The sequence below is a fragment of the Schistocerca nitens genome, chromosome 2 (genome assembly GCF_023898315.1).
Source record: "Schistocerca nitens isolate TAMUIC-IGC-003100 chromosome 2, iqSchNite1.1, whole genome shotgun sequence".
Classification (NCBI taxonomy): domain Eukaryota; kingdom Metazoa; phylum Arthropoda; class Insecta; order Orthoptera; family Acrididae; genus Schistocerca; species Schistocerca nitens.
The window spans coordinates 891,871,976-891,886,619 of record NC_064615.1 but is presented as its reverse complement, the minus strand read 5'-3'; the positions used below and the strand labels follow the sequence as shown (position 1 = coordinate 891,886,619).

The window sequence follows — 14,644 nt, the reverse complement described above, 5'->3', positions numbered from 1 at the left end:
AGGAGACCAGACAGCGAGGTCATCGGTCTATTCGAATTAGGGAAGGACGGGGAAGGAAGTCGGCCGTGCCCTTTGAAAGGAACCATCCCGACGTTTGCCTGGAGCGATTTAGGGAAATCGCGGAAAACCTAAATCAGGATGGCCGGACGCGGGATTGAACCGTCGTCCTCCCGAATGCGAGTCCAGTGTGTTACCACTGCGCCACCTCGCTCGGTGTTTTTGGGGGTGTCCAGATACTTTTGATCATAGTGTATATTTAATAAAAGTCTATTAAGTTATGCTGACATCATTAATTTATTTCTAATTTTCTATGGTTGCTGATCATACAGTCCATCCACTAAATCTTGATCATCAGCACATATATATTTTTAGATGTCTTGCAGAGTGGAAAAAATTACTCCCTCTTCTTATGATTGCAGGCAAAAGTAGTGCTTGTAAACTATTGGCGTAACAAATAAAAACATTCTTGCGGCTACGATAACTCTTAGTACATACTTTTTCTTGCATTTTTTATCACACATAGCATTTACTACACACATTGTTGATGCACAAGTAAAAATTACAGTCCTTTTTGTGTGAGATCTAAAATTATAAGTCCTCTAAAGCGAGATTGAAACAAAAGTTGTTAAAAAATTGAATATTCTTCTGACATTGCTCTTTTGTGACAAAGATGGTTTTAAAAGCCTATCTTTGCGGTCATCTGTGGCAATGTGCACATTTCTTATTACTAATGAAGAAAAGAAAACATTCACATAAATAAATATTGGGAGCTAGTTGTTGAGGTACACAATTGCACCTCAAGGTGGTTTGCAGTGTATAGATGTAGATGTAGAACCAGATCCCAATAGCAAATTTTTGCTGTCAAAATGTGAAAGTCCGCAAAATGCCACCAAATTGTCAGCAATTGAAATAAGTGTAATGAAAGTCAGCATTATTCTCATTCGGGATGTTGTGAACTGATGTTTGTGAGGCATGATATTGGTCATTTCTAGAGATGGCAGTGACTGTCACTATTTCCATACAGTACACTCTAGTCAGTGAAGGAAAATGAGAGAGAAAAATTTGTGTAGTCACAATGTTTTCACAGTGGAAGGGGGTGGGGAGTGTAATGAGTAACATATTAAAAATCCCGACTGATGTGGTGTGAGCATGGGAGTGGGAGGAAGAAACACTCCCAGGCATGTCGCATACAGTGTCACCAGTGAGCTGTAGAAGGGTCATTATAACTTTGTGAACACCTTGCAGTTGGTTTTTGTGGCATAGTGCAGCAGAGAGGATGAGGAAGTGCCTGCTCGCTCTTTTTTTGCTTAACTTTGAAGGAGGAATGTACGTGACCAGAGTCCAGCAAACTAACTTCCCTCACACTTCTGAACTCCACACATGTCTTTACACACTATTACACCCACATGACACAATTTATCTCTGATTACGGTTCTACTGCACTAACATGAGGTACATTCATTTAATATTTGTTCTTAACTCATGTTATTTAACTATATATATTAATTTTATAGTGTTGAAACATTATTTTTAATAATCGGTGATGTTTCCACCCCCTTTGTTTGGGCACTGTCAGTCCTAGAGAAAAAATAGTAGGACATTTTTTGTAGGAAATTTAATTTATTTTAATTTTGTGCTGGGAAACAATTTTGATAAATGCTGCAGTTTTTGAGATATTCAAGAAAAACTTAAAAAGTGACCTTTACCCATTACCCTCCACCCCCATCCTCACATCCCACCAGTCAGCATTTTTAGCATGTTTTTCATGACGCTCACCCCTACCACTGTACAAAACTCCTTTACTGCACAATTTTTTCCTCCAGTCTACCTTTTTTTTACTGGACTAATACTAGCACAGATAATCTTGAAACTTCTAGCTGATTGGGTATGGCTCACAGCGAATCCCAGAACTTAAAGCTGATTGGGTAGTGATACAAGAGGAGTTAGCTCTATTGTAAGTTGAAAGCAGCAATAGTAATGTTAGGGTCAGATCCAAAAACTAGATTGGAGACAAGCCTTCCAAATCTGTGAGTGATGTTTCAAGTCTGATAACATTAGTTTAACCATCTGAAATAGCTTCAACGCTGTGGAGACTGTCAACAAAATAATGAAGACTGACAAACGCACTAAAAAACAGTGTGACAGTGTAGAGAATAAGGTGTAACCTAAGGCCAGAAAGGATGATGTAACAAAGATCAAGAATCTCGTATTACTGATCAGGAGGGGCACCATTGTTGTGTGTGTGTGTGTGTGTGTGTGTGTGTGTGTCTATATATATAAACAAAGATGATGAGACTTACCAAACAAAAGCGCTAGCAGGTCAATAGACACACAAACAAACACAAACATACACACAAAATTCAAGCTATCGCAACAAACGGTTGCTGCATCAGGAAAGAGGAAAGGAGAGGGAAAGACAAAAGGATGTGGGTTTTAAGGGAGAGGGTAAGGAGTCATTCCAATCCCGGGAGTGGATAGACTTACCTTAGGGGGAAAAAAAGGACAGGTATACACTCACACACACACACACACACATATCCATCCGCACATACACAGACACAAGCAGACATTTGAGAAATGTCTGCTTGTGTCTATGTATGTGCGGATGGATATGTGTGTGTGTGCGAGTGTATACCTGTCCTTTTTTCCCCCTAAGGTAAGTCTTTCCACTCCCGGGATTGGAATGGCTCCTTACCCTCTCCCTTAAAACCCACATCTTTTCGTCTTTCTCTCTCCTTTCCTCTTTCCCGATGAAGCAACTGTTTGTTGCGATAGCTTGAATTTTGTGTGTATGTTTGTATTTGTTTGTGTGTCTATCGACCTGCCAGCACTTTTGTTTGGTAAGTCTCATCATATTTGTTTTTAGATATATTTTTCCCACATGGAATGTTTCCCTCTATATATATATATATATATATATATATATATATATATATATATATATATAAAGAAAGATGATGAGACTTACCAAACAAAAGCGCTGGCAGGTCGATAGACACACAAACAAACACAAACATACACACAAAACTCAAGCTTTCGCAACAAACCGTTGCCTCATCCCTCTTTCCTGATGAGGCAACGGTTTGTTGCGAAAGCTTGAGTTTTGTGTGTATGTTTGTGTTTGTTTGTGTGTCTATCGACCTGCCAGCGCTTTTGTTTGGTAAGTCTCATCATCTTTCTTTTTAGATATTTAGATATATTTTTTCCACGTGGAATGTTTCCCTCTGTTATATATATATATATATATATATATATATATATATATATATATATATATATATAGTGTGGAATCACACAAAAACAAATCACAAAATGTAAGACTGAATACAATGGTGATCAGCAACAATTTCCAACAAGCAATACACTACCGAATCAAAGAATGCAGCAAACAATGCTGCATGTCTTATATCTCCAAGCAGGAAATGAAGTCAACAGTGCTCAATACAATCTAAGATATTGATATATGTCGATGTGGTTTAAAGTCGACTGTCACCAACATTTGGATTTCGTTGCCATTAATTTTAAGAATTTCACGTGTTTGACAAAAGCAGAAAATACGTGTAAATACTGCAGTGTCCGAAATGAGTGGCAGAGAGAGGACACATGCCTAAAACATATTAATATATCTTCCCATAAGAAGAACAAGTAGAAGGCACTAATGACAACACCAGTTTTTGCTGGAGAAAAAGAATTTAATAAGAGGAATTTTACATGTTTGACAAAAGCAGAATATACGTGTAAATACTGCAGTGTCCGAAATGAGTGGCAGAGAAAGGACACATGCCTAAAACATATTAATATATCTTCCGATAAGAAGAACAAGGAGAAGGCACTAATGACAACAGGTGTGAAGAGACAAGTTACTATCACAGACACCAGTGCAACAGCAAAGTGAACAAAAACTAATAAAAAAGAATTCATTTTATCATCAAGTCAGGTTTTCATCAAAGCTAATATTCCACTGGAAAAAGTTGATCATCTGAAGCTGGGAGAGCGTATGAAGAAATACGTGCCAGATTTTCAAACGAGCAAAAACCGATAAAAAAGAATTTATTTTATCAACAACTCAAGTTTTCATCAAGGCTAATATTCCACTGGAAAAAGTTTATCATCTGAAGCTGAGAGAGTGGATGAATAAATACATGTCGGGCTTGTGTAATATTGCACATTTTTGGGGGTAAGAAATATGAGTTTAATGTATATTGGTGCTGGTTCGATTGCAACGCTTATGAGAAGCAATTTTCCTTGTGTAACTAAAAATAGACAGACATTGTTTTATGAAATGAAATGTAGCAGGGAGGGAAGATAATTCCTTCATGCTTGCTTAGAACTCACCAACCCACCACAAAAACTGTTCTTACTTTTATAACAAAATGAGACAGAGACATTGTGAATCAGCAAAACTCAGACTTTCGTGTGCTGCCAGCAGTCAGATGGCAAGAATTTTCAAATGTACATATATAGTGACCTACTTTACATAATCAACTGTCACGTGTCTGGATTTTATAATGTTCACAGCATGAAGTTTTGTGATGATGCATCAAAGTTAGCAACTTCTTTTCACATGTGCACGAGGCAGCCGCAATGAGACACAGTAACAGCGTGGTCAGTATGTTGGCAGTCAGAAGCCCTGCAATTGAACCAAGACCCATATTTTTTCATGATACCACTCACTATATTTGATGGGAATTGGACTTGAATACACTTTCCATTTTCGGTAGCTTAATTATTATTCTGATATTAGGCATGGCAAAATATTAAGTGTAATAAGCTGAAACTATTGAATACAAATGCAGTCACATCACATGTGGCACAAATGATGATCAGATTTCCACAGTAGCATTTTTGGCACAAGTTTACAATGATCTGTCCATGTGCAGATGTTGGCAGTACTTATGTGTGTATGATTAAGAGCAAACATGACTACTTTCAACAATAAAAAATGATCACTATATCTTCACCTATCAACCTCCACAGCCCCATTTTTAATTTAAAAAATTGTATGAAACATTATTATGAAATATTCATAATATTGTTACATTACATCCTGGATTTTGCATTGTTTCATATGAAACATTGATCCACAGTTCAGCTGTTCTTAATTTAAAAAATTGTATGAAACATTATTATGAAATATTCATAATATTGTTACATTACATCCTGGATTTTCCATTGTTTCATATGAAACATTGATCCACAGTTCAGCTGTTCTGCCTTCGTAGAGTTCCCTGACGGCCCTTTGTAATGTTTTACCACACTTTCTAATTGATTTCAGTACCCCATGGAAAATTAGTAACCTTATGGCTATGCTCATTATCTCGTTCAATGATATTTAGACTTGGCTAGTGCATACTGGATCCTCCATTCGTTTTAAAGACAAAGAAATAACAATTCAGTTCCTCAAAGGGTGTTAAATATTACTCTCGTGACAGATTTATTGACATTTTTAAGGTGCTGGAGACTTGCCCTCATGTGAAAGACTATTGGAAGATATTGTACTTCAGATCACTAAAGAGGAGGAGGAGGAAAGATTAAAAGAAGCTATGAAAGATTAGGAAGTTTAAATTCTTTATGATGAAATGAAGGACAGAAAATGGCAGTGTGAAATCAAGGTTGTGATAAAAACTACTGAGTTGTGGCGATGGTGCAGTTCAGAAGTTGAATGTTGGAGGGGTGAAAGTAAATGCAAATGCTAGAGAATGTTCACAAGCAATTATGAATGTAATTCAGAAACTTGAAAGTCAGTACCAGAATGTAGTTTCTATAACTTCAGTTGTCATACATCCAAATGAGCAGCAGAAATATTAAATAAATAGCAAGCTAGGTGAGAAAAAAATTTACAATCGATGTTAGAAAATGACCCAGATACTGAGCTAGCAGCACAATCCCACAATGAGACAGTTATCTGCAAAATAATTAATAATCAAATAAGCAATTGACAAGAATCTGATGCAACTGCATTGTTTTAATGCTTTGAATGGGTCATTACTATGGGATGACACTTCTGTGTCGCAGCAGAGGGATACAACAAAAGGTTTATTTTATTATTGTTTAATTAAACAATGATTTAGCTGATATAATGGTAGCTTATTTTATCATATTTAAGTAAACTAAGATTAAACTGTAATTTTATTCATACACGTTTACCTGTGTACATGTGTACAAAGTATGCCATGCACCCGCTTGAGGATTGATGCCTGAATTAAGTCAGAAGTACCAGGTGGAACTCGGTTTAGAAGTGTTGAGTACCTTGCAGAATATTTCAATAGTCATAGTAGAATTTGTTGAAACTGCTGAAGATGACAGTGTTGCTGGGATTTATTTCATAGTCTTGACCTCTGATGAAGTAAAATAAATTTTGTGCCTAACAATTTTTCTTGTTGAGCATTGCTCAAAATATTGCAATTTGCTGCTGACATTAGAGAGCTCCAAGATGCAATTGACACATGTACTACAATCTAAGCTTAGTGACCTTTCAAGCAGCTTTAAAAGAGAGCTCCAAGATGCAATTGACACATGTACGCCAATCTAAGCTTAGTGACCTTTCAAGCAGCTTTAAATTACTAGAGGATGCAATTCCCCTGCCCAAGACTGCAATACTTCCACAAACCCCACATGAGTGTGTGCTGTTGCTGCTTGTATTTCCAGTTCACCTTTAATAATGTATTCTAAGTTTTTAGCCTGGCTGTTTCCTGGGCCCCCTACAATAAGTATCTTATCCTCTCCATCAAAATCTGCACAAGGCCCCTGTGTTCTGGCTAAGCTTAATGCTAGGTTTAATGATGCTTGTGACCTGGTGTTATACATAGTTTTTCATGTGGCAGTTGGCCTACAGCTCTCCTGTGACTGTTGCCTAGCAGCAAGACTCTTTTCTTTCTGCATGACTTTTGTTCCAATCTAGTCTTAAAAGTCATTCCTATGAATCCGCTGCAATCAACTTAGCTCTAAAACTAGTTGAGGCTCTTCTGCGGCAAGTTAAAAAGTCAAAGTAATTGCTTACCTGACTTTGAAACGTGTTTTCTGTCGTTTTCTCCTTTTGCTTATTATTACCGCATCCCAGATCCCGTTGCCTTTTCCCCCTTTAATCCTACCTAATTCAAAATATACCATTTCTAATTCTTCCTGAAAGGCACAAATTATTCTTCCCTGTTCCAAGATTTTCTTGTCTCAACTACATAATCTACAACCCCCTCTGACACTATTTTGACTTCCCCACTGCATTTTTTGCAATGTAACACCAACCCAAAATCCTGACATGCTTGTCCGATACCAATAACCTACAACATCCACATTTGCTACACATGACACTACTCCAACAATAAAATAAAATCCACTGCAACACACTTAAACTGTAATTAAGTAATAATTACTAAAAAACACAACTTTTTCTGAGTTATGCAGCTAACTACCACTTATCAGGCAGACATAGAATAATGTAGGTGTTTGTTGAACATAGGTGGCAGAAGACATGATGTGAATGAAAACTAAAAAGCATGATTTTTCTAACAAAAATCGTAAACTGACACTATCAAGAAAAGTCACATAGAAAGAAAAGAGTATTGCTGCTAGGTAAGAGTCACAGGAGAGCTGTAGGCGAATTGCTACAGGAAAAACTATGTGCAGAATACCAGGTGGCAAACATTGTGAAACCTAGTGTTAAGCTTAGCCAGGTGACAGAGAACACATGAGCCTTTTGCAGAGATTTTAATGGAGAGGATAAGGTACTTACTGTAGGGGGACCAGGAAACAGCTGGTTGGCTACACTCCCTTGTAAACACACCATCGATATTCACTAAGCATAGGTTGTAAATCGTGAAAGACATAAAACTGAATGAAAACTTGAAAAATCATGATATTTTTAACAACAGTATTAAACAGCCACTATCCCGAAATTATGGAAAGAAGTACAATGCATCCAAAACAACTCATATAACGCTAGGCAACTGCTGTTGTTTATGTCTGAGCACTTGAGTGTGACCATCCGCCATGGCTACAAACTGGCATCAGTGAAGATCACTCTATTAATTCATTTGGTAATAGTTCAAATGTGTTGGATTCTTGAAACTTTCCACTGATTCCAAATAGGTGTGGGCATCTCCTGACAATTTCGGTCTATTTAACTGAAAGTCTTCTGGGCATGAGCACACTCGCCAAATGTCACAAACATGTTGTAAAATCGCATTTTCAGAAGGGTTTCCTTAGGAAGAGGGAATGAAATTGATTTCTGGGATAGTCATAATAAAATTAATATGTGACCCGGAGGGGGAGAGGGGCTTGCAAATGAATGATGTTGTTTGCGTACCCAAGTCTACTTTGTGAGTGAGTGGGTAGTGACGCTTGTATTGCTCATTACCATGCCTCCAATTCCTGTTTTCATAGCATAAGTTAAAATATAACTTTTTATTTATATTACTTGAAAGAATGTTAAATCTTGTTAAATAGAGAGAATATTTTATAATCGAGATTACTTCTATCGACAGTAAATAGTAATTTTTATAAGTTAGCAACGTGAGATTTACCTTTTGTAGTTTCTGTAGCACAGTTCTGGAAGAACTCATTCAGCAGTAAATATATTGTTTTTGGTTTGTATGATGGCTAGCTTTTAAAGAGCAGGGTAAAACTTTGCAAAGAAAAGTATTTTTTCTTATTAGTGTCCAGAAGTGGCGTCGACTAATGATGAAATATAGAATATCTGAGACTCTGGAAATCTAACTATTTAATAATTTTGTGAAAATGATTTTTCACTTTTTTCTACAACAATTTAGGTTATTATTTAGAAAAATTATTTCGTACATCTACAAGTTTCATGGCAGACATCTTCTGCAAAGAAAACACAATGGAATTTGCCAACTTATGGCGAAAATTAGTTATCGTTAATAAAGTTTAATATTTCCTGTTTAGAAATTGGAAAGCTGATCAGCAGAGCAAATCATTGTGGGAAATAATAATATCACTGTAATTGCGATGAATACTACGTCATAAGATAAAAATAATAATGACAATATTAAGAAATAGAGCTCACTAGAGCTAAAATGTCTGACAAGATAGAATCTGATAGTTTGAGAGGCTAACAGAAAAGCACTAGTACAATAGAGAGCGCAAAATCGGTCACACATCATAATTTATTGTAGAAACAGAGATGTTAATGCCGCACCGATCACTGTAAGCTTGGCATTAACACTCAGTCAGCGTTACATGATTGCTGCAGTTAACTCTAAAGATATATCTCTCCTTTGACATAAATAATTAATTATTTCTACTGAGTCGCAGGAGGCGTCATTTCACAGAGTCCCAGTTTTCTCTCACAGGTCTCTAACTGGGACATTACCAACTGCTTCTGCGACTCATTCTATTTGCAACTTTGTAGCAGGCATTATGTCCACCCAGTATCTTATCTTAAACTTACTGCATTTATATTCCAGTCTACACTTTCGCGATCTCTAAAAATTGTGATCAAAAGTAATGACGAAAGATTTCTTTGAATATTGTCCATTCAAAACTATGATGCTAACTAGAAAATAACTTGACAAAACATTTTTACTCTTGCAGATGTAACTGTCTGTAGTGACAAGTGGCAGGCATTAAATAGTAATTCACAATCTAACGCTTTGGACTACCTAAAGTGGTGAAGTATGTGTGTAAACTTCCACTTCTTGAACGATACGACTTACTTGACATTGTCAGCTGACTTCCCTTGCTGGACAGGAACCTCTCAAGACTCTTTTTACTTATAAAAAACATAAGCAGACGTACGCAGTTTCTTTTGTTTCACTTAACGATGTATATTCAAACATCAGAACTTAACAAATCTCATTCTCCACATGGACAAACACTATCAAGTAAGTCTCCTTGCACATCCAAAGGCTAGAAACAAGATTCATTTACACATAAGAGAAACTTGGCTTAAAAACCAAGTCCATTCTTATCCTGAATTGGAATTCACATCTTATCCTCTCCAAGTCCAAGATGAGCATTAATTAACAATATCTCAACTCTCTCTCTCTCTCTCTCTCTCTCCTCTTTTTTTTTTTTTTTTTTTTTTTTTTTTTTTTTTTTTTTTTTTTTTTTCCCCACTACAATAGTCAAAGTTATAACACAGTATGGAATAACACAGAAGTTCCTTGAGTCTGCCATGTTCTTTCATTAAACTTCCATGGCGCAACCGGCAAACACTTCTTACTGCACACTTCAGACCGGCACACACAGACAGGTGACACGCAGTAGATAGGCTCCCTCACACTTATACTTAAAATATCATGTGTTCGAGACAGTCGAAGACTGAGTGATTCTAGAATATACGTGGAAATTCTCGAAAAACTACATTTCCCCATCCTCAGATTGAACATGTGATATTTTATACATAATCATCGCGTACATTAATATCACACCTAATAACAATTCACATTTTAACAGTATACATTGAGCGATTCTTTGATATCAAGACCTGAGTATTCATTAGTGGTCCACTAAGCCTGACTAGTATTTAGGAAACATGAGACTTTATTTTTATTTTCAATCGCAAACTACAGGTGGTGACACTTGAGTAATCTATTTTCTGTTTTCATCTTTAATACTACCTTTCCTAAGTATGTATTACTTCTAACATTTTATGTAGTTTGGAGGACCTCTGGGCAACCTGAAAGTGTTCCTTTTGACACTTGTAAACTTACATAGCGTGTAATAATGCTCGTTGTGTATAGAATTCAAACTTAACAGAATAATCCCTATAACGTGTGACTTCTGTCACGATACTGTCCTTTTCCCATAGGACCAGTGCCTAGACCTTGCCTGTGGATTGACCATATGAGTGCACTTCCTCTCTCTATTCTGGTAGGTACGCCCAGTTATGTTGTTGTTGTTGTTGTGGTCTTCAGTCCAGAGACTGGTTTGATGCAGCTCTCCATGCTACTCAATCGTGTGCAAGCTTCTTCATCTCCCAGTGCTGCAACCTACATCCTTCTGAATCTGCTTAGTGTATTCATCTTGTGGTCTCCCTCTTCAATTTTTATCCTCCAGGCTGCCCTCCAATACTAAATTGGTTATCCCTTGATGCCTCAGAATATGTCCTACCAACCTATCCCTTCTTCTAGTCAAGGTGTGCCACAAATTTTTCTCCTTCCCAATTCTATTCAATACCTCCTCATTAGTTATGTGATCTACCCATCTAATCTTCAGCATTCTTCTGTAGCACCACATTTTGAAAGCTTCTATTCTCTTCTTGTCCAAACTATTCGTCGTCCACGTTTCACTTCCATACATGGCTACACTCCATACAAATACTTTCAGAAACGACTTCCTGGCACCTAAATCTATACTCGATGTTAACAAATTTCTCTTCTTCAGAAACGCTTTCCTTGCCATTGCCAGTCTACATTTTATATCATCTCTACTTCAACCATCACCAGTTATTTTGCTCCCCAAATAGCAAAATTCCTTCACTACTTTAAGTGTCACGTTTTCTAATCGAATTCCCTCAGCATCACCCGACTTAATTCGACTACATTCCATTATCCTCGTTTTGCTTTTGTTGATGTTCATCTTATATCCTCCTTTCAAGACACTGCCCATTCCGTTCAACTGCTCTTCCAAGTCCTTTGCTGTCTCTGACAGAATTACAATGCCATTTTATTTCTTCTCCATGGATTTTAATTCCTACTCCGAATTTTTCTTTTGTTTCCTGTACTGCTTGCTCAGTATACAGATTGAATAACATCAGGGATAGGCTACAACCCTGTCTCACTCCCCACCCAACCACTGCTTCCCTTTCATGCCCCTCGAATCTTATAACTGCCATCTGGTTTCTGTACAAATTGTAAATAGCCTTTTGCTCCCTGTATTTGACCCCTGCCACCTTCAGAATTTGAAAGAGAGTATTCCAGTCAACATTGTTAAAAGTTCTCTTTAAGTTTACAAATGCTAGAAATAATAGGTTTGCCTTTTCTTAATCTATTTTCTAAGATAAGTCGTAGGGCCAGTATTGTCTGACGTGTTCCAACATTTCTACAAAATCCAAACTGATCTTCCCCAAGGTCGGCTTCTACCAGTTTTTCCATTCGTCTGTAAAGAATTCGAGTTAGTATTTTGCAGCAGTGACTTATTAAACTGATGGTTTGCTAATTTTCACATCTGTCAACACCTGCTTTCTTTGGGATTGGAATAATTATATTCTTTTTGAAGTCTGAGGGTATTTCACCTGTCTCATATATTTTGCTCACCAGATGGTAACAGTTTTGTCAGAGCTGGCTCTCCAAAGGCTATCAGTAGTTCTAATGGAATGTTGTCTACTCCCGGGGTCTTGTTTCGACTCAGGTCTATCAGCGCTCTGTCAAACTCTTCATGCAGTATCATATCTCCCATTTCATCTTCATCTACATCCTCTCCATTTCCATAATATTGTCCTCAAGTACATCGCCCTTGTATAGACCCTCTATATACTCCTTCCACTTTTCTGCTTTCCCTTCTTTGCTTTGAACAGGGTTTCCAGTTGAGCTCTTGATATTCATACAAGTGGTTCTCTTTTCTCCAGAGGTCTCTTTAATTTTCCTGTAGACAGTATCTATCTTACCCCTAGTGAGACAAGCCTCTACATCCTTACATTTGTCCTCTAGCCATCCCTGCTTAGCCATTTTGCACTTCCTGACAATCTCATTTTTGAGATGTTTGTATTTTTTTTTTTTTTTTGGCTTGCTTCATTTACTGCATTTTTATATTTTCTCCTTTCATCAATTAAATTCAATGTATCTTCTGTTGCCCAAGGATTTCTACTAGCCCTCGTCTTTTTACCTATTTGATCCTCTGCTGCCTTCACTATCTCATTTGTTAAAGCTACCCATTCTTCTTCTAGTGTATTTCATTCCTGCAGTTTCTTCAGTTTTAATCTACTTCATACAAAATCCCTATTCATTAGGCTACAGGTCGTCCTATCTCCATGTAGGTATGCCTGCTCTTTATATTCAGTAAATGCCGGGTACACCCCTCTTATTCTTTCTGAGTAGGCATCATGGTTCCATAACCTCAGCATACATTCCTATGTATACTATAATTAAATATTTTCTAGTAAAGATAAAAAATCTATTCTACACTTTCCATTTACTTCTTAATACTTCATCTAATCGCTGGAGGTCTCCTCTACTTTTCAACTTCTATACACTTAATAGATTCCATGTGTATATACTATTCAGTAGATAATATGTTTACATACACTATTCAAGTCCCACTACCCTACAGGTCCTCAGTTTATCAGAGTATTTGCTATGCTGACATATCTTAAATAAACATCATGAGTACTTCATCTTGCTTGCTTTTTCTTTCGTTACTCATGTCTTCTTTTTATGTATACTTGCTCGATGTGAAATCGTCACAGTTTTCTTTTTATGATACCACACCTGGTGGTTCTCACATCACGTCAAGTTTCTAATCTGTAATTTTAATGTTTGCGTTTAAATGTCTTCTTGTGTGCATGTGGATGTTTGTTTGTGTAATCTGATCCTTCAGCCTTCTTATCTGAAGATAAAATGTAGGTTATTGGAAACCACGGAAACAAGGAAGAACTTCTGCGATAGAAGTAGATGAATATGGAAAGAGGGAAAAAATAGATAGGTCCTCAAATGAGAAGTAAGAAAGGTAATAAATAGAAATGGTCACTAAGATTGAAGAAGGGAAAGAAGATAGCCCCAAAGACAGGAAACCCTTCCCACCCCCTTCTCCAGGATCCCTACCTCGCAGGTACTTGAGTGAGAAGCCGGAGGAGGTTTGTTGTTAAATTTTCTCCTACAGAAAGGACATTTCCACCTTCACCCTTGAGGTCCCTGAAGGAAATCTTAGCAACCCTATGGAAACGGCAAATGGTGAAGAATCAGGCACACTTGTTTGTGAGGGTTGTCTGAAAGGTGTGGTGTGTGTTTTGTGTTAGTCATGATTTATGTGTTCTCGTAAACCATGCTTTTATCCACAGTACCCACCCCTTTCCAAAACTGATACAAACCCTGCCATTTACATCACATCTCATAAAAGGTATAAAATATTCTTTACAAAATAGAAAATCTATACACTACAGTATAGCAGTTGTTCAGATATTCACCTGATATTATATTTTTCCAGAAATATAATATCCCATTCAGTTTATGTCATCTAGATATCACTCTGTTTAAATAGTACTATCACATTACACTTTCCACTTATGTAACATTCTATTCATTTTATTTCATGTCTAGAGATCATTTTCTTTCTTATTCTGTGATTCTCATGAGTTGTAGTCATATCCAGTTTTCTTGGTAACAAGATCTAGGATAGTTTAAGATTTCAGGAATAGATGACAGAATAGTTTAAGATTTTAAGGGAATTCTGTGTGGGAAAACTATTTTGGAAGAAACACCAAAAACAACTTGGGATCCGACGGTCGTCATTCCCCCCTTAACTCAGAATGTTAACGTCCGTGGGAGATAGATGACTCCACCCAGATCCCATAGATCTGATATTAACTTCACTTGAGCAAGTGCAGACCAGTACATCTCGTTAAATTTTATTTGAAAGTCTCCCCGCTGCAAAACAATCACCACTTCACTAGGTAACACAACATTAGGTGAAGTTATTCGTTTTTCTACTTGTTCCTGGACAAGGTTAAATTCTTTCCACAAGTTATCTA

The 14,644-nt window shown here is 37.0% G+C and overlaps 1 protein-coding gene across 1 annotated transcript in view; it reads left to right on the top strand.

Moving 5' to 3' along the window:
* LOC126235421 (NFX1-type zinc finger-containing protein 1-like) overlaps positions 1-5,555 on the top strand; it is a 46,116-nt gene extending 40,561 nt beyond the window's left edge. Inside the window, exon 5 of the mRNA XM_049944144.1 lies at positions 5,452-5,555. Within this exon, the coding sequence (XP_049800101.1) occupies positions 5,452-5,555 (104 nt within the window). The remainder of the gene's footprint in view (positions 1-5,451) is intronic.
* Positions 5,556-14,644: the final 9,089 nt, after the last annotated feature.